The 26618-nt window shown below is 31.3% G+C and overlaps 1 protein-coding gene across 2 annotated transcripts; it reads right to left on the reverse strand.

The window, feature by feature from the left end:
* Positions 1–7395: 7395 nt before the first annotated feature.
* Positions 7396–26247, reverse strand: LOC142318459 (uncharacterized). 2 transcript variants are annotated; one of them, XM_075355045.1, is made up of 5 exons: positions 26125–26247; positions 21417–21516; positions 18651–18752; positions 9181–9336; positions 7396–7554 (listed from the first exon to the last, which is right to left on the reverse strand). In XM_075355045.1, the coding sequence occupies exons 2-5, from the start codon at positions 21438–21440 to the stop codon at positions 7549–7551; spliced, it is 288 nt and encodes a 95-aa protein (XP_075211160.1). In that variant the 5' UTR covers positions 21441–21516; positions 26125–26247; the 3' UTR covers positions 7396–7548. The 2 variants fall into 2 exon arrangements, with proteins under 2 accessions (XP_075211160.1, XP_075211159.1); XM_075355044.1 differs by lacking the exon at positions 7396–7554 and having other exon boundaries at positions 9139–9336.
* Between the last annotated feature and the right edge of the window lie 371 nt (positions 26248–26618).

The raw sequence follows: 26618 nt of genomic DNA on the forward strand, positions 1-26618 counted from the left end.
TAGCAACATCAAATGGGGAGCCGATAGGTCATGTATGTTGCGATTTTATTACTCTTTAGTTTGTTACCGTTTACATTACAATTGTAGCGCCTACTCTTCAGCGCGCAGTACTGTGCTGAAAATGTTAGATACTGTACATCACGCTTCTCTCCGTCTTGCTACAGGGCTTTTAGATCAAGCCCGGTCACTAGCATACTTGTTGGGTGCGGTGAACTATCTCTTTGGGACAGACGTGACCAAGTTTCAGCATCTTACTTTGCTCGTCTTAAAGGGCAACTGTATCATCCGGCTTTTACCGTAGTTCTTGCGAATCCTAATTTACAAAGATATGAGAACCACCCACGATCCACTGCAACTATGTGTGTACGTATCCTATCCGGTGGTTACTACAGCTTTTAAACGTAGATACACCTCCTATTTTTCCAACGTATCCCTATTCGTATCCGCCGTGGAGAATCAACCTTATAAATTTTATTTTTGATCTTACCACATACAAAAAACAATCAACACGACCAATCGTCTTTCAGCAAACATTTCACCATATCTTTTCCAGAATAAAACCAGACGCAATAGTATCACTGGTGGATCGAAACAAAATGATACCATTAGATGCGCATTTATTCTTAATAGCAGAATCTATATGTTTGGTCTACCTAATGTTACAAGTATATTTACTGCAAATCTGTACGCCATCAATAAGGCTTTAAATATCGTTAACCCAAAATACCGTCATATCCTTATTTGTAGAGACTCGTGTAGTGAATTCCAAGCTTTGGAAGATTTTTACTCTAGACATCCGTTGGTCATCGAAATTTATAACGCAATCGCGGTATTGAACCATCGAAACAGATAAGCGAGTTTCTGCTGGATGCCTAGCCATGTAGGAATTGTGGGCAATGAACGCGCAGATTCTGCTGCTAGGGACACGTGTAGTCAATGTTCTTTCAGCAATCCTGTTTCTACATGCGATTTTAACAACTGTGTAAAACACGCTTTTCGAACAAGGAGGCAAAGTGACTGGACTGCCATAGTGGATAATAAACTCCGATACATTAAAAACAATGTGTTGCCATGGGACTCGTCTTTTAGAAAACTCCGCCGAGAGGAAGTAGTCGTTTGTCGATTGCGGTTAGGCTATATTACAGTCACACACGGATGTCTAGTGTCAAAAGTAAATGCACCAACATGCGTACGGTGCAACTACCGCTTGGCAATTTAAATTGCCAAGGAACATTCGTCAAATCCTGGGCAATGATAAGAAAGTTTTGGACCGGATCTTTTATATTTTCTTCTGTTATCTGAGTAGGAGCCTTTTACTCTCCTTTCGGAGTTCGTTATATTTATTTAATTTATATATAGATATAATTGTTTTTATTTATTTTTAAGGTTTTTATCTGTGATAGCACTTTTATTCTTATTTTAGTGGTATGTTATTAGTTTTTACGTTTTAGCTTTTTAATATTTTAGTTTTTAACTAGGAGTAGTTTTTATCTTAATTTTTTGTCTTCGTCGTATCCGAGTCGGGACGACTCTTTACACCACTCTTAGAATTTTTTAAACTCTTTTTATTTTAATTAAAATTTACGGTTTTACTTTTAAGCTTATTTTTAATTTTATATTTTACGGCTGTGATTTATTTTAAGTGTTTTTAAAAATAAATTTTTCAGCTGTGATATTAGTTGTATGTTTTCGTTTAATTTTTAGTTTTTAAGACAGTTTTTTTTTGTATTATTATTATTATTATTATTTTTTTTTAATAAAATTTTAAACAACTCTTTGAAATAACTCTTTGACGTCATATAATACTTAAAAGTTATACCTGTATCCGTGAAAAATTTTTACACATCTCGAAATTGCCAAAACAATAGATTTAAAAATCTCGACTCCCAACGCGTTCGTTATCCTCTTGGTCATCAGAATATTAAATATTTTACAAATATTTATTAAACAATGAACAATTAGTCGTTTTACTACACTATATTTCTGTTGCCATAGTGACAGAAATATAATGAAATAAAAGGATTAATTTATGTTTCGTTATGGCTGTTACCCCTTAAAATGGCTTAAAATCTCTAGATTAACAAAAACGTATCTTGAAAATTTAAAAGTAATCGGTCGGTTGGGAATAGTATAATTTATTAATATTTTATAAGTTTATTAATATTTATATTGGTTTCCAACACATTGTATTCCATAACATATAACATGCTAAGTTCAGACAGTGTATATTTATATACATGGCATTCAATCCCACAAAAAAGAATACTTAATGAAGATATATATATAGTAGATGTATAAGTTGTGGAAAGAACTCGATATAGTAACTTTTAATATAAATAATTTTATAAAAGCAAAATATTTAAAAATTTTGCAAAGTTTCACTTAGATGATTTTCATATTGAAAATCCGACTTTATATTAAAGTCTACACAGTAATTTTTAAACTCCAACTGTTAATATGTAAGGTTAAATTGATCAGCTGAATAATATTTTGTACTTAGCTAAGTATTAAATTAGTAATTTAAAATTATTTAAAAATAAAAATAATATCCTTCTAGTTTCATAATCTCAAACGGCTTGACAATGTATTTATCGTAATTTACAGGCGATTCTGTAAATATTAGTTTGTAAATTCCACTTTAAAAAAACTTCAGCTTTAAAAAATAGATCGGTTTGTATAAAGAGATTTTTTCTTTAACTGGATATATTTTTCTTTACATGTAACTTTACGTTGTAACTATGTTAATACTATATAAATAATAGAATATGTTCATAATAAATATTTACTATACATGTTCTAAAAAACTCTTAAATTCATTTGACTCATCGTTCAAAAAAATAAATTTTTATCATTCTCGAGGGACTAAATAGTAAAACAAAAACAGTGTCATTCCTAATAGATTGAACCTTTTTTGCCTTCGATTAGAAGAATTATAATATTTGAGTCAAATAAATTTATTATCTTTTCTTGTCTCTCTCCTGTGAACACATATAATGAATACTTTATAAAAAATATACATTTTAATAAAACATATGCTAATCTCCTTCATTTTCTTTACAGAAATATATCGACATTAAACGAAAAATATTATTTAGTACCTAGAGTGAAGTTAAAAGGTTTTCACTACTTCAAATTTTGGTTAATATAACTTATTCCAAATTTTTAAAACATTAGCTGTTCATTATGTCCAAGAAGCACAACTGGCAAAGAGAAGTATCATTTTTGTTTATTTTTAATGGTAAAGAGCATAGAAAAGATTTTTCTAAATTAATGACTACTTAATAGTAATTTTTTGTTTTAGTATTAACACTTATAATTAAAATTCATATTTCTTGGGTCACCTCGAATATTTTATAAAAAAAAATTGCGCATTCCATTTTTACTTCCTTGTACGAAGTAAAGGAAGTATTGAAATCGCAAAAAATCTCAGTTTTCAGATTTCAATGGAAATATCCATTTTGACCATGTGTCTATATCAGATTTTGAATAATTCATCAGTATGAAAGGTTAACTTTAGTGCAAAGATCAACATTTATAACATTTAATTAAAGTTAAAAATCGTACTTTTATTATTATGATTATTTTTGAAGTGTTAATATTAGGTTTAAAGAAAGTGAAGCCTGAAAACAAGTCAAACAAAAATGGAAGGACAAATGAAAATAAAAACTATAAAATAACATCTCTTCTAAAATCAGTCATTCTAATAAGTCACACACAAAAAAAGGTATAACAATGTAGACAAATTAGAGTTGCGTTTTTGTGTGCCTTTAATTTCCCGATCATCATGTTAATTAAATTCTCCTGTTTTTCTGACTGTCATATATGACGTATTTCTCATCCTATACGAACATTAAATATATGTTCAACACTATGTTACAAATTTCTGATTCTTTTCTAAATTCTGTTCTTTTAACGATTTCAGCAAACATAAATATTTATCCGTCTAAAAATGAAGAGAATTTTTTGCTAGTGACAGTAAATTTAAGAAAACGGATTGCCACACAATATTTGCAAAGGTAATCGGTGAAATTCATAAAAGTTAAAAGTTAAGAGATAATTTCTTGTTTTTTGGCTTGTCAAGATAATTTATTTTTAACCTGCATACCAAAGATATTAACGAAAAGGTAATACTGATCTAAAAGTGAATAATATTATTGATCTTTTTATAGTGAAGAAAGCAAAAATTATTTTAACTAGCTCTAGCTTTCAGAATATTAAATCATTAATTATCGATTTTATACTCCAATTAAAATTACTGGATAATAAAATACTTTTTTCAATTTACAGCGTTTTGGTACTTTCTCTTTTCCTGTTTAGCCTCCGGTAACTACCGTTTAGATAATACTTAAGAGGATGATATGTATGAGTGTAAATGAAGTGTAGTCTTGTACATTCTCAGTTCGACCATTCCTGAGATGTGTGGTTAATTGAAACCCAACCACCAAAAAACACCGGTATCCACGACCTAGTATTCAAATCCGTGTAAAAAAAAATGTCTTTAGGTACTACAATTTATATATATATATATATATATATATATATATATATATGTGCGCGCGCGTGATGTTGCTAAGTTTGTTTATTTATACCGTAATTCAAATAATTCTTTTTGTCATGAAGATATTTACATTTATGAAGAGAGTACATAATCAGTTTAAAAAATCAGTTTAATAATCAGATTAATGAAAAGCCCTTTTAAAACTAAAACAAAAATGTGATTCTAAACAATAATTAATCTTTCTTCACAACATTTTTAGTTTATCAAAAAGGAGGAATTTACTGGGAAGAAAATAGTTTGTAATAATTATTATTTAATTAAAATTGCAAATTTTGTGTTTGTTTCAAAACTTTGTTACTTTCCAAACGAGTCCTAAATTTGTTGTTTTACCTATCTCACCCAGTAATTCTTATAACAGACTGTAATAAATTGAAAGAAAGTACTCTTCGTGGGAATATACTTTGGTAACTTTATTAGATAATTTTTTTCGAAACTATGCAGCCAAACCACAGATGTACGAGTATGTATGGATTTCTAGCCAAGTACTGTAAACGCTATACTTTCCCGGAAGCTGTGCGAAGTTTCTCCATTTTCTTACGTCAAGCCAGACATAAACTGATACAGATCTCATTAGAAACTTAATGTGTTTCCTCTGAACTGCGGATGTCGTGTCTATACTTCGGGTTATGGAATAAAATTATGCTGTAATTTTGTCTAGTTTATGTTTTAAATATTAGTATTAGAGCTGAATGAGCTACTTTTATAAACAAGTACTTGAAAAGTTTATTAATAAATTCTTATTATTGTTTAAGTGTATAAAATTACTTCACAAACTTATTCAATGTAGTTTTATCAATAGTAGAAATTTTTTTTTGTTGTTTTTTTTTTTGGAAGGCGATAAACGTTTTCGCGTTATCGTTCAGGAGAAATAAAAATTATACAGACGAATAACTGAATACAATTTAGTTTTCAATACATTTTTACTAAATTAAAATGAAATTTAATCTTTATTATCCTTAATATAGTATTTTTTTTGTTTCATACTACACGTTGAGAAATAAAATTAATTTTTATGGCGTAGTCCTATGTTTAATACAGCACTAGTAACAGTATTTTCTTTAAGTAAAGAATTACAAAGTCTACTAATGATAGTTATCTCTTTCTTAAACTGTAAACAGTTTTATTATTACTAATCCAAGAGTAAAAACTTTTCTGGTGTGGTTCAGAGTTGGTATGCCATCTATTTTAAGCGTACACAGGTAAACCTCAGCATATATTAGCATTTTTTCATCCTTCATTTTAATATATTATATAATATAATAAAATATATTATTATTTCATTTATATATTATTTAAAAATAATAATAATCGTAATTAATTAATTAATCGTAATTCAAATAATTTTCAAACGTAGCAACATCACGCGCGCGCGCACACACACAAATATATATATATATATATATATATATAATTGTAGTAGACGAAATGATTCCGGAACCGATTTAAATTTTCTCCATACTTAAAATCTCAATTAAAAAAATCGGTTTGGGCCTCCACGTTGGTTCGTCTGGATAACCAGTTAGAAACGTGGAGATTTCTACTGGTGAACTAAATCGGAATCACCTCTCTGGATCACATCCAGAGTTGTAACTCGGGAATTTATTCCCACCCAAGGCTGACTTGCCTTTGAAAGTCAAATATGGAAGGTCTTTTAAGAAAAAATCCACCGTCTGGTAAATACCAGAGAAGGCTCCTGATTTTGTTTCCATCAGTATATGTTTTATAAAATTCACACGTAGGTAATATCACTATAAATATTTATAGCATTATTCAAATCATATCATAATATTTCCCAGAAAAAAGGATGGTACATGAGTTTGTTTATTTGTTACACGTGTTCACAATTTTATCTTAGTTGACCAATAGTGGTGATTCGGGTGGCTACGCACAGCGCAAGAACGGTTCATTCGAATCGAATGAAATATACTTCTTGATACGAAAGATTTATCTAAAACTATATTTGTGTTTTGGGGATAAAAAAGTAAACCATTGGGGTTAAAACTATGTTAAAAAATCAAAACTCAAGAAACAGCTAAAAATGTTCAGGATTTTGAAGCTTTTCGTTGTAAAAATTTTTGTTGTTGTTAGTAGGCTAAATTCATGAATGTTATTTAGTTACAACTGGCAAAAAAATCTAACAAAATCGTGTGTAATGAAACATATACCACGTAACATTTTCGTGGCGGACCGTAGGCCTGATTTTTTCCTAGTCACTCTCGATAAAAAAGGATGATACATGCGTTTGTTTGTTGTTTGTGCTCACTTTTTTTTTACTTTTGCTGCTATTGCGCAGAGAGAACCAATGGTGGTGGGCAGGGCGCCTGCCCAGTTCGTGCGCGCAGCGTACGAACGATTCATTCGTTCGGACGATTTATCTTTCTCGAACGATTCAATCGCTTGAACAATTTATACTTCTTGAAAAGAACGATTTATCTAAAATTATATTTGTGTTTTGGGGATAAATGCAAGAACGTTATTTAGTTACAGTTGGCAAAAATATTTGACAAAATCATGTGCAATGAAACATTAACCATGTAACATCGACGTGCCTTAGGGCCGCCTTTTTTTCTAGTTTTGAGTAAATTTCATGCTTATTGGAAGTTAGCGATTAAATGAATGACTCTCAATTAGAAAGATACATTTATTAAAATTATTAATTACATAAATGTTTATTACTTCAAATTTATTTGCTAATTTTATTTAATAAATTGTAATATGAATATATAACATTAATTGACTGAAACAAAAATAGAACATTATTTTATTACAATCCATTACTGTCTTCAATAAGATTTCATTAAAATTATTATAATCTTCTCAGAAAAATAATGCAAGTTTATTGACGTAAAATGTAATACTTTTAAGCTTTTCAATCATGATACCATGTGGACTTCTTCATTATAATGTAAATAGTGTCATAAGACCCACAGCTGCCTCTTATTTCTCTTCAAGTTATTTACTTGGAAACATATTCTTCTATTTTAGTCTTGTTAAAACTAAACGAATAACGTTAAAGATGTAAAACTTAACTGTAATTAATCATTACAGGTAATGTTTAAATAGTCATAAATTTATTACATTGTAGATTATAAAATGATCTTCAACAATTTATAAAGTATAATACTTAATATACAGCATGTAATAAATAAACAATAATCTAACCTTAAAAATATGTGTTTACTATTAATTAATGTAATCGCACTTTATGGTACAAGGAATTAGCTGATCAATGAAAATGTGAAACAAGAATAGTACATAAGATATTTTAAAATCACAACTGAGCATTAAATTCTCTTATCGATTTTTAATTTAGCCTAAGTTTATATATGTTTTAGAGAGGGCTACCACATTCGACTGAAACGTAAGAAGTACAGTTATATCAATTGACGGACAAGTTCAAGGTCATCCGACGTGTGCTGGGTAAGGTGCGGCATGTGTGACTTCCGTTACAAAGCAAGGTGAGCACCCCATTCGAGACTAGAATAAGTATTAAGCGAGCAGGATTAGACCATGATCAATTTTCAATAATTCCAAGGTAATCCCGTGCGAGGCTAGACTACGAGGCTTTTGGAACTGACCTAACCTATATATTAGCAACTAATGAGTGAAGTGCATTGAGGTAAAGTGTAGGATAATATAATCTTGGGGTATGCTTGTGCATGCGAGTGTGTGAAGTAGTGGGGAAATATTGATATTCAGTCAACATCCGCCATCTTGGATTACGTCACTCCTAGCTGCCATCTTGACCGATGTTTAGGGTCATCGAACGATGTGACGATGAGATAAACACGTTCAAGGTCAACAGAATGCACGTGGAAGTTAATTCTTAGAAAAATGTGTGTATGTGACCGAATGTTTGTAGTCGATAAAGATCTTTAGGGTCTCCGTTGGGTAGGTGTGGCACATGCGGTTGTGGTAGGAGTAATGTGGAAAAATTATTACTCTATAAGTTTCTGGTCATTCTGATGACGATACCTTATACGCAATCATTTATCCGACAAGAAAATTAGAGGAACTTAAAAAAATTAAATAGAGGAAAATTGAAGTTCCCTCACCATAAGATAAAGAACTAATGTTCTCGACAGTTATGATGGAAGGTTAGGTTATGTTCTTTATTAGTCATACGGTTAACATCTACGCTGCTTCGTTGTCCATCACACACGCAAGCACTGCCTCCTGATAACAAATCGCGATGAGGTACTCGATCACCTAGCAGCGGTGTCCCATTGTAGCGGTTATGACATCAAAGATCATCCTCGATGTACGTCTACATTTTATTTAGACATAAAATAAATAATTATTATAAGTCTCCAGTGTTTCTAGGCTTTTGTTATTAATTTCACCAGTAGAACATGTCCTAAAAGTTGCACCGTTTCTTCATGGGATACTTGTGTGTGTGTGTGTGTGTGTGTGTGTGTGTGTGTGTGTGTGTGTGTATGTAGAAAGAGAGAGAAAGATTTATATTTAAACAGTGTTGAACTTTGAATAACCTGGAAACATTGATAAAATTTGTTGCTGCATTACTCCTTTGCTCTCGAAATAAAAGTCTACTAATGTAAATTATTATGTTATTAAGTGTATTAACTAAATTACTTAAGTTCTAAATTAATATAATTTATTACCGCTGAAAAATTTCTCAAATTAAGAACCATTATTCTGAAAGGACTTATTTGAATTGGTTTACTGTTCCGTATCATAATAATTAAGAATATCTTTTTAAACCAGCTAGGTTTATTAATCCAGTTGCACCCATATAAAGCTCGCCTTACGTTTTCCCACTGTGAAAAAACAATAATAATGCATTATTGACATATGTTTTCCAGCTTTGTTCCAGTAATTTTTTTATTACAATTATTATTAAATCGTTACTGCTAGGTTTAAAGTAAATTATAAGCCTGAAAAAACTACAGTCCAGATCTCTGTAACTGCATAACTAGAGAAAATTGTGGTCTAAATAAGTCATCAAGCAGAGAATACCGAGTGTTAAGTTTTAATATCATGTTTTCTTCTTATTTAAATATTGTAATGGTAGCTTGTTGTTGTAATAACATTTCACGCCGCTAGGGCTCTCGAGACGCGTTCACTTTTCCTTTGTGAGTCGTGTGTGGACACACGTTGCAAGATGTTATGTAGTGGACGGTAACATACAATACATTTAGCAATTCAATCAATCATTTACACTAATTCGATTCAATATACTTCAAATACTTAAAATATTATATGTATTATTAATGTTCAATGTGCTATTACTAAAGTGAAATCAAATTACAACAAACAAGATTACCAGATATATCTAATCAAAAATGTATTCTACAAATGAATAAATACTACATAAACTCAATATGGATTCGTCTACTTATTCAATCGTCATAATCACACACTGAGCCCAAAGGAAAATGAGAAACAGAAGAGAATGAAACCTCTAACATTTCAAAGTAGTTACACTAATTAGAGCTGAAAACGTGCAAACAAATTAACTTAAATTAAGTTAAAAGTGATGTTAACTTTTACCTCTAACTTAGCGACATGCAAGGTAATTTGAATCTTCCTGATCAAATGCATTATATGTATGACATTTTTTGTCAGTATAAGATTGGAATAATCAGCATTATTTTTATACCAGCTATATCATATGTGAAGATTTTTATTTGAAATCTGTCTAAAATAAGTCACTCTAAAAATTATCAGAACTTGTTGTTGGTGAGAGCACTTACAGACACGTACATATAACACATGAGAAGTACTTAAGATGGCTATTATACCATATTGTTTCCATAATAGGTAGATTTCATATAACCAAAAATAATTTCTAAAAGACCAATAAAAATTTATGTTAAATGTTTTTAAAATTTTGGCCCTATAAAATGGAATACAATGAAAAAAATATGGAAATGTCAACTTTTCTTTCCATAAGAAAATCTGATTGTCTTATCTTGGATTAAATTTGCTACAAGTAAAACAGCCCCCTACAGGTTCCCTATGAAAGATATTACAATACAAAAATACAAAATCTCATACTAAACTTAAACACTACCTCTTGTTGCCAACACACACTCTCTTAGGTCTATTGCCTTAGTCTGTTTTTCCCCCTCTTCTCAGCACGCCACTATTTCTTCAGTCCGGAAAAGAATTTCATAGTGTGCTGACCTAAGACTCGGTCTCTTCTCTATCTCGTACAGTTGCAGTTCAGATCTGACTATCATTATGTGAAGATCGTTCTCTCACTCTCTCGTGCAGAGTAGATCAGACATTCACCATGTGTGGTCGACCGTGACCTTTCTCCCTCATACTTAATGTTTGAATACTTTCGTCGTCTTCGTACTCTCCTAAACGTTGTGGTATTTCTCAGTTGAAATATTCTCTAGTTCTACTCGCCAGTGTTTCGTGACTTCACCGATCTCTGTTTTGTTTTGCCTCGTTTCGTTGTTAAAATAATCTTCAAATTCAGTATATTACGTCTCTCTTGAAAGTGTTTCAATCGCTACAAACTGCCAATTCTATCGACGCGGAATCTTCTCCAGCTGCCGATTACATTTTTCATCGTTGCAAATTCTATCCAAACTCGTTGCTACATATCTGAGGTGCTACGTATTATTCAACTTCTAATCACAAATTGTTACCTCTGTTAATTTTGATTCGCCATTGTACACCACGCCAAGGATAAACTGTATGTATATGTGCACTTTAATTTCACGAGTTTATTTTTTACCAATATTCATGTGTTATTAAGGCATGTTCAAATCATTCATTATTTATTATAGTAAACAGTTACGTTATTAGTAAAATTTGTGAAATATTCAGTTAATTGTACATTATGCATTTCAATTTCAAGTTTGGTTTAAAAAACCATTTCTTCCCTCAAGTATAGTCACGAAAGGTGGCTTAGATAAAGTTATGTTATTATGTCATGTGCAACATATTTTATGTGCTTACTTATTACAATTTGTTTTTATTGTAATTAACTCTATCATTTAATCTAACTTAATTTGTTAATCGCAGAGATTAATTCTTATCTAATTCATGTACTGAATTCATTTTACGTTTCTTATGTTAATCTAAAAATTATATCTCCTGAAGTGAAGTCGTAATTGTAGACTTCTCTCTAATTATTATTGTAAATTGTTCTGGTAATATTTATTGTTTTTGTACCTATAGTTTGAATAATAATGTATTTTATTTATTTAAACTGTTTTTAGCCACGTATTTTTTAATGCAATAATTGTAAATTAAGGTGTCTTATATTCCTTTGTTTTTCAGGCTTTGTTTAATTGTAGATTTACAAAACTATTATTTGAAAAATGTTTATTTTCTGTATTTGTTATGTATTATAAGTTATGCTTATTAAGTTATGTTTATTGCATAACTGCATTCAAGTTTTTTAGGTTATGATTTATGAAAAAGTTTAGGTGTTTTTTTTTTAATAATTAAAGTGCAATTTCTTTTGGCAAATACGAGCTGTGTGTTCTTTAATTTTTGTTAACTTTACCCAACATTAGTATTGTAGAGTTGTATTTCTGGGCAAATAGAATTGAAAAAAAGGTTTATTTTATCAAGAAATTGTAGGAAATTAACACAAAATAAACTGTTTGTAACCCTAATTCAAAGGTAGAACCGAGATTAATATTACAATTTTGTGTGCAAAACGTTTCATTAAAAAAGAAGACTTAGGTAAAGAAATCAATAATTCAACCAAATACTTTAAAAAGATGAAACTATGTTACTGGTGACTGGAATGCTGTAAGAGAATGCAAAAAAAAAAAATATTTAATGATTACTGACTATGCCAAAGAATGGAAGAAATTAGGATTTTGAACTACATATACATATATATAAAAATATACATAGAAATACCTAGTGAAAACAAGTTTAAAAGTCATAAAAGAATAAGATACACAGGTTTGAGGAAAGAAGAAAATCTGAAAATTATCAATAAAAGCAACACTCTTCATAATGAGAAGGCAGAGTTACAAAACAAATTTATGAACTGTGAGTTCTATCACTGATATAATTGCCAATGACCGCAAGTTAATTGAGTTCTAATAATATTAAGATGTCATTTAAGAAAAATATGAAAGAAGTTATGACTTGCTAGAATAATGAATAGTAAATAAGATTATGTACAGGTGAAAACAATATGTAGAAAGATAAACGTTGCTAGAAATCACAGAGAAATGAGAAAATTGATGAGCAACTATTGGAAGTATAAATTTTTGAAAGTTGATAAAGGCTGTAAAAATAAGTAGGTTCTTCACAAATAAAATTTTGAAGAAATTAAAAAGCAAAAATAACTTGTTGCTGAAAGAGAGATTACCTCTGAAAGAGAGATTACTCTGAAAGAGAGATTAAGAGAGATACAGAAAAGTAACAAAAAATTTGAATGAAATGTACCCAAAATACGTAAAGATTAAAAAAAGCTATTACTGAAAAAAAAGAGCTAAAGTGTGACATAAGACCTCCACAGCAGAAAAAAATTATCCAATATTTATCAAAATACTAAATAAGAGCTCTCAGGTTTCAAAAAACAGCAACTATTACAATGTCAAAGGAACAAGATATAGATGTTAAAACTACCATACTATTAGTTTTACAGTTTCAATTTTGCTGATGTTCATTAGAATAGTTTACAGACGAATAAAACATTCATTGGAATGAAACTTAATGCTGGAAAATTCAAATCTGTTCAGTTCCAGAGACCACTATAAGTACAAGGAGCCCTAGAACCAGCAAAACAATTCCAAAGTGAATGTTACAAAGTTCAATAAGCGATATTTTAAGTGGAGAAGGAAAAATGTAAAAATATTAAATGAAAAAATATGTTTAAAATTTTAAAGGAAACTGTGTTAAAGTGTAGTAAAAGGAACATCATCAACAGACCACAAATGAGAACAGAATAGAGACGAAGAAAGGTAATCACTAATTTGGAAAGGAATGAAAACGCCATTGTCTATGTGCGAAAGAATTGTTGTCGATTTAACATCTATTGTGAGGTTCGAACAAGTTAGTAGCGTTTGTTAATTTCTTTACAACAACTCTTTTGACTACGCTATTGAAGCAAAAGATTTATTCATGTGGTACAGTTAGGGCAAACCAGAAAGGACTTCCAGATTTTATGAAACAAAAAAAATACAAGAAATGAAGAGAAGTTGAAACGAGGTGAATTTATGTTTGGATACAAGGGTAAACTGTCTGCTGTGAAGTGGCAGGATAACAAACCAGTCACGATGTTGTCAACTGCTCATAATCCAAGAAATGATGTCTATGTGAAACGCAAAGACTCAAAGTAATCCAGCAAGATGTATCTTGCCCTGAAGTTGTAAAAGTCTACAATTCGATAATGGGTGGTGTCGATAGATTCGATCAGTATCGAGAACAGTATGCTGTTGGGAGAAAGTCAATGAAATGGTGGCTTCGCATCTTATATTTTCTCATCGATTTAGCAATAGTGAATTTGTATTTGCTAAAACGTTTGGTAGACAGCGGAAAGACTAGTCAACTGATAGGAGGTTTCACTTCTAGAAAAACTAGAGGAAGGCCAATATTCCACAAACCAGCAAAGAGAGGCGTTGTTGGAGTACCAGATGAAGTGAGAACAACAGCTGTAGGAATTCATGTTCCGCAGTCAATAACAACTTGGAGAAGCTGTAGACAGTGTAGTTCCAAAAATGTAAGTGTAGTTTTTATTGGATACTGCCCTGAAAGTCCTGACGTTAAAGATAATACTGTTGAGGAAATTAATCACTTAGTACAAGTGGTTTGGAATTATATACTGATTTTGATAAAATAGTGAATGTTTTTAAAATGCCAGAAAATGTGGCTAATGTACAATTAAAAGAAAAAGAACAAGAATTTTATGCAAGGTGTCTTTACGCATCGACCCATGCTTTGCTGATTTTCATATGTATATACTTTATCATGAATATGTATATATCCTTTTTTCATTCAAGTAATTATTAAGTACAGTTTTATAGCAATAAGTTATATAATTTTTGTAAAAAAATCACAATATTAAACTACTTTTGTGACTGATAAATATTATTTTATTATTGCCTGGGAACTCCAGTGGGCTCCGTGAAGTCTAGTTCCCACATTTGATAACATTAGAACTGAAAATGGTAAAATTTTGAAAATTATAAAGTTATTCTACTGACAGTTGTATTAACACTATTTAATATAATATTTTAAAAATTATTTCAAATAATAAATTGCCTGTTAAAGGGTAAAAAGGAAGATGTCTTGGATAGAAGAGAAGTATTATCTTTTAGAAATGGATTGTGGTTAGTGGGATATAAACTACGATCTGGTTTAGTTTCTTCCTACAAGTTTCTAGAAGGAAATTTAGAATGTAAAGACCGTTAAGGAAGAAAAAAGATTATATTAAATAAAAAAGATTTATATATTATATTTTGAATATCTGCGAATGAGGATTTTCTATATAATGTTTGCTAATAAAGGTCATGACTGAGGGATGACCTTCAAAATAACCTGACATAACTTGAAAAAAGCAATAGATTTAGTTGAAATTAGTGGAATCATTGTTAGAAATTCAAAAATATTCTTTTAGAAAACTGGAAAAGGAAAAATTTTCACTTTCTCTAATTTAGAAAATTCTTAGAAATTTTAAAGAACTTAAAATTTTTTTTTTAATGCAAGTTAATGATGAAATAATAATATAGAAAACTTCTGTCATTTTGGAAGCCAGACAACACTTAGCCTATGACAATATATTCAGTATTGTCACAGGTTAAGTACCTTTATATGTAGCTGTAATTCTAATCAGTTTTAATAAACAATAAAACCCAATGCTCTTACAAATTTGAAGTTCTAAAGAACTTCAAATTGAGTTGTTGTCCTACAATCCTCTCCTACAATCATTTTTTTATTAAAACTGACTTTGCAAACCATAAATCATATGATTTCAAAGGTTAAAAAAAAACCAATCAATTTATATATATGTGAAGAGTACAGAGAACAAGGAGGCAAGTCCAAAATTTCATAAATTGAGTTAATACTGCTATCTAATGGCTTAAACTATGTTATTTTAAAAGTACAGTGAAAAAAAGAGGTTACTCACAAAGATACATGGATTTTAAATATACATTTACAGAGGAAAATGAAGGCAGGTGCAAAAATGTATGTGAAAATATAGTCAATTTTATTTCAGGTTATGTATTGTTTGATGATATCTAGCAATGATTTAGGCTGTAATTGATTTAATATTTTGTACAGTATTTGCAAATAGTAAATGTTTTATAGTACACTTGTTTTAATCAATAATATTTTCTAAACATCATGCTTAATAATTGTAGAATCAATAAATATTATTCACGAATATAATAAGTGAAAATGAAGATGAAAGATCAGGTGGAAGTAAAAAAAATGTAAAAGTTATAGAAGAATTGTTGGTGCCAATGAAAAACTTTGAACTCAACTACATGGAACATGTAACAAAAGCACATGTAATCTGAAATATTTTGATAATATAGATGACGCTGGCCAAGTACAAATAATAAAAGCATTTAAAAACTTGAGAGATAAGGATGAACAATCTATTCATTTAGCTGAGTTATTGTTAATGGTTGATGTGCAGTGAAAAAGGCTAAGAAAAAATGAAGATGATGTTACACTCAGGGAAAAGTTACAAATATATTGTTGTTAGGTTAGTAAATGAAGGCAATGCAACAGAAATTAAAGGTTGCTAGAAAGCTTTCATTTCCCTTCATGGTATTTCTAAAAAGAGGCTTGAAAATATTCAGAAATCTTTAAAATTAAATGGTTTTGCACCAAAAGACTTAGAAGGCACCCACAAAAACTGGCTAAACAAGTTATTAAATGTAACTGTTAATTATATTACTAGACCTATAAAGAGTTTTAAAAAGAGAGAGTCACTATCGTTTAAAAAGCTAGAAAACTTTATCTGCCAGAAGAGCTTGATGTAAAAAAGATGTACAATATGTACACTGAAGTATATCCTTGCCACTCTGTCTCGTATGAATTACATCAAACAATATGTAACAAGGAATTTAATATAACGTTTGGGTATCCTTCCAGTAATACTTGTAGCATCTGCGATTACAGTTACATTGAAACCCTTTAAACTTAATTTTCCAACATTGCGTGTGAGAAAATAAAAATATTGAAAGAAACGAAACAGTTAGAAGTAGAAATTCTTGTTCTCAAAAATGAAAATTTATCATGTGCAAAAGTTGGCAAATAAGGGACTAATCAAGAGTGAACTTTTTCAATTTAATTAACTTAAAAAACTGTGATTTTATTTTTACAGTTTCAAACAGCAGCCTAATATTAATAAAAATGTATTCTTATAATAAAGTGCTGTTCATCAGTTTATTACTTATGTTCTTGGACATCCCTCCATGAAATAGTGACTTACCTCCTTCTTTCACTGGAAAATATGAGGTTTGGTACTATCATTTAATAATTTCTATTTTACTTTTAGTTTAATTTGCTAAATATGACATGTTATAGTCAGTTACATGTAGTTTCCAAATATAACTTGAAGCTCCAAATATTTACTTATCCAATTCATTGGGTTTTGTACTTGAAAATGTGTACACTGTAAAATTACAAAAGGTGACTTGTCTCCTTGTTCCCTTGCACACATCTGTTACCGTGAAAGATCAATATCAGACAAATGTCAATATTCTCCAGTGAATGTAGACACATATCGAATGCGTTGGTGAAAGACCGAAATGTTTGCTTATTCAGACCTTCACCAGTACATTTTGACAAACTCAAATAAGCTCTGGTGGCAGTCAAAACCATAATTAAAAATTAGAAAAAACACTCAATTCCAACCTCTAAGGTAAGTAGATTACAAGAAACTTTTGTAAAAAAATGGAAGTTAAAATTTAAGCCAAAAGACCTACACTTACTTCATTTGCTAACCTCAACTAATTAATGTTAAATATACAAATTGTATTTGTTATTCTCCAACATTGGAGGCAATTAATCAAATTCACCAAAGTTAATGAATTAACGAGTCGGATCTCAAGGTACAAGATTGCAAGAGAGTCTTAACAAAGCAATTAAAGTATCAAAATGTTGATGTTAGAGTGAGCTGTGTGCTGAGGTTGATAGCTATCCCTGGAGTAGAGCATATAAGATTGTAATGAAGTTGAAGGGTACATATGTCCCTCCTCCTTTGGAGGTGAACAAGATGTTATCGATAGTAGTTGCTCTGTTCATGGAGGGAGCAGATTGGTATGATTTTGGGTGGGAGTTGATGTAGGACCGCAGATTTTAACTGTTGAGGAACTGAGAGCAGTTGTTATGCAGATGGCAGTAAATAAGGCTCCAGGACCGGACAATTTGCTAAATGTTTTTATAAAGAACACAATCCTGAGTAAAATCATTGTAGACTTGAAAATAATGAATAACAATTTTGAGCCAAGTTATTTGTGGGGTATAATAGGAAAATAATGATTCTAGCACCCATGTGGCAACTACAGAAAACAGATTATCTCAAAACAGTCCAACTGCCCTTTCTTTTTCTGGTTAGCCTCTGGAACCACCAAAAGTTATTACTTCAGAGGATGAATGAGGATGATATGTATAAATGTAAGTGAATTGTAGTCTTGTACAATTTCAGATTGACCATTCCTGAGATGTGTGGTTAATAAAAACCCAACCACAAAAAACGCTGGTATCCACAAACTAGTATAAAAGTAACTGCCTTTACTAGGATTTGACTCTAAGAAGTCTCGACTTTGAAATCAGCTGATTTGCGATGACAAGTTCACCAATAGGCCAACCTGGTGGCTTAGTTCAACTGCCCACAGTACTTTATATTGTTACTTTCAAAAATGAGTGTAAACTGTTTTCGTTGTTAGTATTATTAAAAAATTTTAAAATAATGGTATCAACCTTATTTTATAATTATTTGTCAACTTCCACAATAATCACTAATCTTTTAATTACGCTGCTTTTACATCATCGTAGTGCACAGGATCTTATACATCTATTGCCGTTCCAAACCTGCTTGTTTGTTTGCTTTTATGATCAGAAATATTACCATATTTTACTTTTATTAATGAAAGCTAATTAAATGGTTAATTATAATTGTTTTTCTAGATACCTCTGTTATGACAGTTTCTCCACACACATCAAATATATAGATGAGATACACTATAAAACTACACAAACTGGCCTCTGTTAATTTGGACAATACATCATCTTTCTAGAAAGAAAAAAAAATTAAACAACAAAAGATAAAAAAAAATAGTAGTTTTATTAAGTTATATAATAAAGTTATTGCTTACAAATTCACCCGCAACTTACACACACGCACGCGTGCAAAGAATTATATTAATATTTACTCAAAAAAACTGGAAAAATATGTTGACTTCTTCTGGAGTTAATTAAATAACCACATAACTATCTATCTTATAACTATTATGTTTGAATAGTGTAATATTCTTATTTCTGAATTTTCTGTATGCTAAGCTTTACTGAATCAGTAACATAATTAGCTATAGCTGTGCCTAGTATTTTACATCTCAACACGGGAAGACTAACCATTCTTTCCTTCACTCTAAGACACGGCTTTGTAATGCTGAATAACTAATTTAATTTATACTCTGACTTATTCTTTATTAGTATTATTGGAGAAAAAGGTAAATTAACAGGTTAATTGCCAAGTATAATATAAAAAATAGTAAACATGTTCAAAAAAAACCCTAGTTTCAAAACTTACATCTTCAGGAAACATAAATATATCACAATTTTGTCACTCTAATTTACTTCCTAGAAATATCTCTTTGTTATACCATTCCCTGCAATTAATAAATAATTAAGTCTGGAAAACTCCATTTATTACAGACCCAAAAACTGTAGTATCTCACTTCAGTCTTGAAAAGATAATTATGTCGATCTTGGTAATAGATAACCACAGTAACCCTCAAAATAAGCATGGATAAATATTTAAATGTCACGATATTCAAGTCAATCTTATTTCAAAGGTGTTCCACGAAAAGTAAAACATTCTAATTTTAAAAAATACAGTGACTTAATTGAGATCATAGCCTATAAAATAACCTTACTTAAAAAGTGGGCTGACGACCATCATTAAAACAGGTATATATTTTGAAAAACAGTTAAAAATATCAAAGATGTCATAAAATTAAAACCAGTCATACACCATAATCTCATGAAGATAAAATTAAAAAACAGGTACAAAGTTGTTATGTAATTATGTTCAAATTAATTATTTTCTATTCCAAGTACAAGCAAATTGCAATCTTTGCTCATAAAGTTCTTAGCTTCCCTTCCAAGTAAATTAAATTGAAATATAGAAATACTTGAACCATTTTGTTTAAACAAGCATTCTCCTTTTGGAAACAAGTAAAATGCATGACCTCCTTCAGCTACTCTATCACATGTAGCACACTATCAGTTAATAAAATTAAAATACTGCCACATACAAATTGTTCTTTTCAAAACGTATTCTCAGTTTGGGGTTTACTGGTGTCAAAAATGATCTCAGGCCTCGTTGCCCCACGCAGTTAATAAGAATTTTGTTGGACCAAAGAATTTAATACAATATTTGGAAATAATTATAATTTGAAACTGAATAGTGAAACAATAATTTTTTCTATGCTGTATAATTTTTAAAAAGTTCAATAAAAAAAGACCATTATTTTGATTCTTTATTATTACACTTTTTCTACAAAACAGAAATTAGTGAAACTGAGTTTAACCGGTGATGAAGCATTGTGAATTTATTTAATATACATTACCAATAAATTTTAAATAATTACCGCAGTCCTATTCCATTTTGAACACTTTCATAAAATATATGGTCTTAAATTAATTCCCAAATGCATTAAGAATATAAGTGAACAGTACAAAATAAAGAAAAAAGTATTTTCAGTAATTTTTGTTGACATTTTTTTAAAATCTTCTACTGTTGTTTAGATCTTCTACAAGCATACCAGCCAGTCAATATATACAATTCTTCATCAAACTTTTTGTATTTTAAAATATACAAATTTTTTTAGATCCCATTAATTATTTTAAAACTAACAACCCTGTTTAAATTCATTAAAAATAACATCGGTGGTAAAAAAACTGCCTTGCAGGAGTCCAGAGTCAAACCTACTTTAAAAATCATACTAAGAATTTAGAATTAGTACCTGGAAACCAGTCTTTTGATCATTTCTAAGATACTGCAAGCCAGATTTTCATTTGTTCAATAGCAATGAATGAAGTAACATATCAAAAACTTTTGTCTAGTTTACAGCCAGTAAAAGTTTTTTATCCATACTGTACTGTGTTATGAGTTCACTTAATTTAAATTATATATTTTCAATGTTTTATTAAATTTATTTTAATTTCAGATGGTTAAATTTATTTATTTATTATTTTTTTACAAAGAGTTATACATATTTTTTTAATAACTTTTTTCCTGTGCAATATTATTACAAAACCATTATATCTGTTCTGCAATTCTGGTAAAGTTGAATAATTAATATATGATGAGAACAGTATCAGGCTTTAACCACTAAATTGATCAGCAATATTATCCATCAGATTTACATATATACAATTAGGCACACAAATATTATATAATTCATTTTTTATTATTATTAATAATACAGATACTCCTGTTTTCCAGTATTATCTTTAATTTACTACGTTGCCACTCCACCATGTAGGTTAGCTTATTTTTTAATGTTACAATCCTAAAGATGAAATAAATCAAATAAAAGGTTGTGCTTTGAATCATAAATGCAAAACAACCGTTGAGATTAAGTTTATTCTAAAATTACTAAAAAATTTCATTTATTGATAAAATATTTGTTACTAAAAATGAGGTGAGAAAATCTTAAATAATTATACCTACCTTTATTATGTAATATATTGACATACAGCAATATGAGCATGCTCCGCACTTTAGTGTAAGTGATATACCTTGAATTCCTTTATTGACCAATTCTATTTTTCTGTAAACAAATCATAAAATTATTTTTGAATAAATAGAACATCATAAAAATTATCTGCTTCAGCTATTATTAAAATCTTTATAATTTTAATTAAGTATATGAGGGTATGATACTTTCCATTTCCAGGATTAATATTAAATTTTTAAAAATTTATTAAATAAACAGTTATCTTAGTTATTTAATGGAATTTTTTTTAAATGTAAACTTTATTCATAATTTGAAAATAGTGTAAAGTAGCATCTTACTTGGTCATTGAAAAAAAAATTGAAAGGCATATTTAAATTAGAAAGTTTTCAGGCTACAGGACACGTACATGATTTACCAAGGAATGAGACAGCTAGTGCAGATTTAATTGAATCTGAATGTGCGGTTAATGAAGTATTCCAGAACCCTTAAAATATCTATGACATTGTTAACTTTGGTATTTAGAAGACGGATTTCTTTAAGTTACAAGAATCTGAAAACGTCTGCAAGAAACATTTCGATTTTCAGAACGTTTATAATCTGTCGCATTAAATTATAACTAGATTTTCTGAGATAAAACATATTTCAAAATGATTATTCGCTATATAAAATGAATGTTTAATAAAATGATTCAAATTTCAATGAAATAATAAATGTTTCTAGATTATAAAATAATGGTATACGTAATAAGTGATAATTTCTGTACAAATCTAAAAATTAAAAAAAAATACCGTTAGAAGATTACACAATAACTCACTGTTGGAGAAATCTGATTTGATTTTATAACGATGCAGTAATAAGGCTTAATATCTCTTAACCATGAAAAATAGATCACACAGCAAAAGATCATAAAAATCCTGAAGATCCTAATTTTATTCTTTCATCAGTGTGACTTTTCATTGAAAGGAATAATGAAAAATTAAGTTTCTTTTATAAAAAAATTATAAAGATTTATTTTAATTAATTCTGAGCAGCCATTGTAGTTGAATTTTAAACAATAAACAATTGTGTATGTATTTATGAATACTTTAATACTATATTCTTATATGTTTTTTTTTTTGTCTTCTGTCATTTGACTAGTTTGATGCAGCTCTCAAAGATTCCCTATCTAGTGCTACTCGTTTCATTTCAGTATACCCTCTACATCCTACATCCCTAACAATTTGTTTTACGTATTCCAAACGTGGCCTGCCTACACAATTTTTTCCTTCTACCTGTCCTTCCAATATTAAAGCGACTACTCCACGACGCCTTAGTATGTGGCCTATAAGTCTGTCTCTTCTTTTAACTATATTTTTCCAAATGCTTCTTTCTTCATCTATTTGTCACTTTATCCACCCATCTGATTTATAACATTCTCCTATAGCACCACATTTCAAAAGCTTCTAATCTTTTCTTCTCAGATACTCCGATTGTCCAAGTTTCACTTCCATATAAAGCGACGCTCCAAACTACACTTTCAAAAATCTTTTCATGACATTTAAACTAATTTTTGATGTAAACAAATTATACTTCTTACTGAAGGCTCGTTTCGCTTGTGCTATTCGGCATTTTATATCGCTCCTGCTTCGTCCATCTTTAGTAATTCTACTTCTCAAATAACAAAATTCTTCTACTTCCATAATCTTTCTCCTCCTATTTTCACATTCAGTGGTCCATCTTTGTTATTTCTACTACATTTCATTACTTTTGTTTTCTTCTTGTTTATTTTCATGCGATAGTTCATCTACGCCGTTCATTGTTTCTTCTAAATCCTTTTTATTCTCGGCTAGAATTACTATATCATCAGCAAATCGTAGCATCTTTATCTTTTCACCTTGTACTGTTACTCTGAATCTAAACTGTTCTTTAACATCATTAACTGCTAGTTGCATGTAAAGATTAAAAAGTAACGGAGATAGAGAGCATCCTTGTCGGACCCCGTTTCTTATTACGGCTTCTTTCTTATGTTCTACAATTACTACTGTTGCTGTTTGGTTCCTGTACATGTTAGCAATTGTTCTTCTATCTTTGTATTTGAACCCTAACTTTTTTAAAATGCTGAACATTTTATTCCAGTCTACGTTATCGAATGCCTTTTCTAGGTCTATAAACGCCAAGTATGTTGGTTTGTTTTTCTTTAATCTTCCTTCTACTATTAATTTGAGGCCTAAAATTGCTTCCCTTGTCCCTATACTTTTCCTGAAACCAAATTGGTTCGGAGAATAAACCATTGAAAATACTCAAAAGTTATTGTAGTGCCGAATTAGGAAGGTGTGAAAGCATGGAAAGGCGAATGTTGTCCGGTCCAGGGGAAGTGTCCCGTGAGTTTTTAAGTGCATGTAACAATTCCTTAAATACGAATGGAGTGTTTAATTCTACAACCGAATCACCAATGTTTAATGATAATACTTCTATTTGTGACTTGTACCTTTGAAAATCGTTATTATATGATGAGGTGACAGACACTGAGCGGAAAGATTTTGCTAGACTATTTGCCACTTCCGAGGGTGATGATCTCCTTCATCAATAAGACCGAGAATAGATTGTTTCGGTGATCCGAAAATTGCACGAATTTTCCTCCATACAGTAGACGTGGGAGTAGTGCGTGAGATAGTGCTCACGTATTTCGTCCATGAATTCCTCTTAGCGTCCAAGAATACGCGACGGCACATCGCTCTAGCTCTGCCGTATAAATTTAGAAGTTCTGTTTTAGGCCTACGATTAAATTTGCATAGTGCCTTCCGCCGATTCCTAATAGCATATTTGCAAAAATCGTTCCACCATGGAACAAAAGGACGTCTAGGATTACCCGATGTTTGTGGGATATATCTGTTGGCATTCTCACGTACCATGGATGTAAAAGAAGAATATTGGTCGAGGATGTTCGCTCCATCGTCATACTGAGATTGGAATTCGTTATGGTATCCGTTCCAATCTGCCTTTTCAACAATCCATTCCCGTGGCCTTCTTTTAATCTCGCAGTCTACACCAAAACCAATAATAATTGATCTATGATCACTGCCGTGAAAGTAACCACAAACAGACCAATTAAAGTGTGTGATCCATTATTCAGTAGGCAAAGGTCAAAGTCTTGTCTCAATATGTTTATCATATTTCCTCGAGTGGAGCAACATGTTGAGCCCCAGCAAATATGATGGCATTGAAGTCTCCTACTATTAACGATGGAGATGGAATTTGCGTGAGGAGATTTGAGACATCTAAAGCATTGAACTCAGTGTTCGGTGAGAGATACAGATTGCAGATATGCAATTTGAAGGGAATAGAGACCTTTACTGCAATAGCAGGAATGACAGTGGTTAGTTGAATTCTTGTACCTGACACCGCATTCTTCATGAAAATCGCTACTCCACCACTCTCCCTACTGTCTACTAGGCAGTCGTATCTTTCACAGATGTATCCTCTGAGTGTAATTGTGTCATGTTGTAGAAGGTGAGTTTCTTGGAAACACATGATTAGTGGATCATGTGCATGCACCAATACTCTAATACCTTCAATGCGGTACCGAATAACTCTAACATTCCACTGAATAATGTTCATAAGTGGGAGCTTTGTTTTATTTTTCCTGTGTTTGCCTAGGGAATGATGCGTATGGGGTTTTTAGCTTGTGAATAACGGGTTTGGCGGAGTGGATTCTCTACGAGAACCATGCTAATCTCGGTGTGGGCCAGGGAGGCAGCCCTACTGTGGAGAGGGTGCAGGTTCACCTGACATTTAAGAAGAAGGTGGGTCGGCGCTACTCGATGAAGCACTGGGGACCCTCGAGGTAACGAGATGGGTCGCGAGGGGTAATGGGGACATATAGAGGACATGTTGCCCATTACAGGATAGGATGGTGAGGATAGCCCTGCGCGGGAGGGGGTCATGGGCATGCCAGAAGAGGGATGTCTGTGGTCTCTGTCGATACCGTGGGGACCCCGTTGGGAGAAGCCCTAGTAGAAGGGCCAAGCTAGGGGGTGGTAGTCTGCTGCCACGGCATGCCTATGGGAACTGTGTTTGCATAACGGCGGGGACCGGTTACCATAGGGGTGCTTAAAAAGGGAAAAAAGGAATAACAAATGGTATACTACAGACAACAGGGTGTCTGGAATACACGTAACAAATCGCCTGCAAGGCACTCATGGAATCTCAACAGACAATTACGAGACTGAATACTGGGGTCAGTATATTTAAAGCCTTGTTAATAGCATACGGCTCAGCTACAAGAACTCCAGCGATGCTGAAAAGGCCAAACATGTGCGTTTTATTGCCAACCACAAAAGCATAACCAACAGAATTATCGTATCTAAAGCCTTCTGTATAAACTACAGCATCAGGATTCACGCTATTTACAATATTAGGTTTTTCTTGTATGATAACCGGATCATATCCTTTTTTTTATTTCGGCCTAGATTAAAGCAATAATTCATGAGGGAAAGCTGCAAAGGGGGTTAATAACGTTGAGTAACAGGAGGCACTGGAGGTATTAGAGATAAGAAAAGCCAATAAAGCTTTGATGGCCAGCGGAGCAGTAGATCTTGGCTGTATCTCATATCAATTAACATGCTGGGTGGAGAATACCGCTACAAAGGTAGGATGAATTGGTTGCGCAAACTACATAGGAGTATTTCATTTGGTTTTGTCTACTCGAAAGAGATTGCTCACCTCTACACTAGCACACACCACGGGGCTTGTCCTGATGCGGAGTCTTATTCCTTAAGACTTTGGGGGTTGGCGTCTCCACGGCCCTAGCCTCTGCAGCTTTTCTTCCCACTTCATCAAGATCTGCAAAACCATTTACATTATACACATATACTACACCAAGAACACTACATACGGTAGTGTTCTACCGTATGTAGACATCTTACGAAACGCAATCGTAACTTAAGGTGGAAACTATCGTGCCAATGGGTGAATAGCTCTACATAGTGAGTCTCGAACGATGTCCTCTGGGCACCAGGGCGAACCCAGTTGTAATTAGCTCTAGCTCCATACTCGTGCGCTCTTCTGGAGTGATGAAATTGCCTTACCTCAGAATTTAAAGAAGTTATCCCGATTAGTAGAAGGTTTACCACCTGAGTTATATATCAACGATGACTTAAGACATATACTTACCTAGAGACCTAAACTAAAGTTCTGAATAATTTATACATTTTCTT

This window comes from Lycorma delicatula, chromosome 1 (assembly GCF_047948215.1).
Source record: "Lycorma delicatula isolate Av1 chromosome 1, ASM4794821v1, whole genome shotgun sequence".
NCBI classification, from domain to species: Eukaryota; Metazoa; Arthropoda; class Insecta; order Hemiptera; family Fulgoridae; genus Lycorma; species Lycorma delicatula.

Coding starts and splice junctions, on each gene's coding strand:
- LOC142318459 (XM_075355044.1), bottom strand. CDS start 21,440: ATGTCAATATATTACATAATAAAG. Junction 18,753..21,416: donor CAATATATTACATAATAAAG/GTAGGTATAATT, acceptor TTTTCTTTCTAG/AAAGATGATGTATTGTCCAA. Junction 9,337..18,650: donor GAGAAACTGTCATAACAGAG/GTATCTAGAAAA, acceptor GTTTTTTCACAG/TGGGAAAACGTAAGGCGAGC.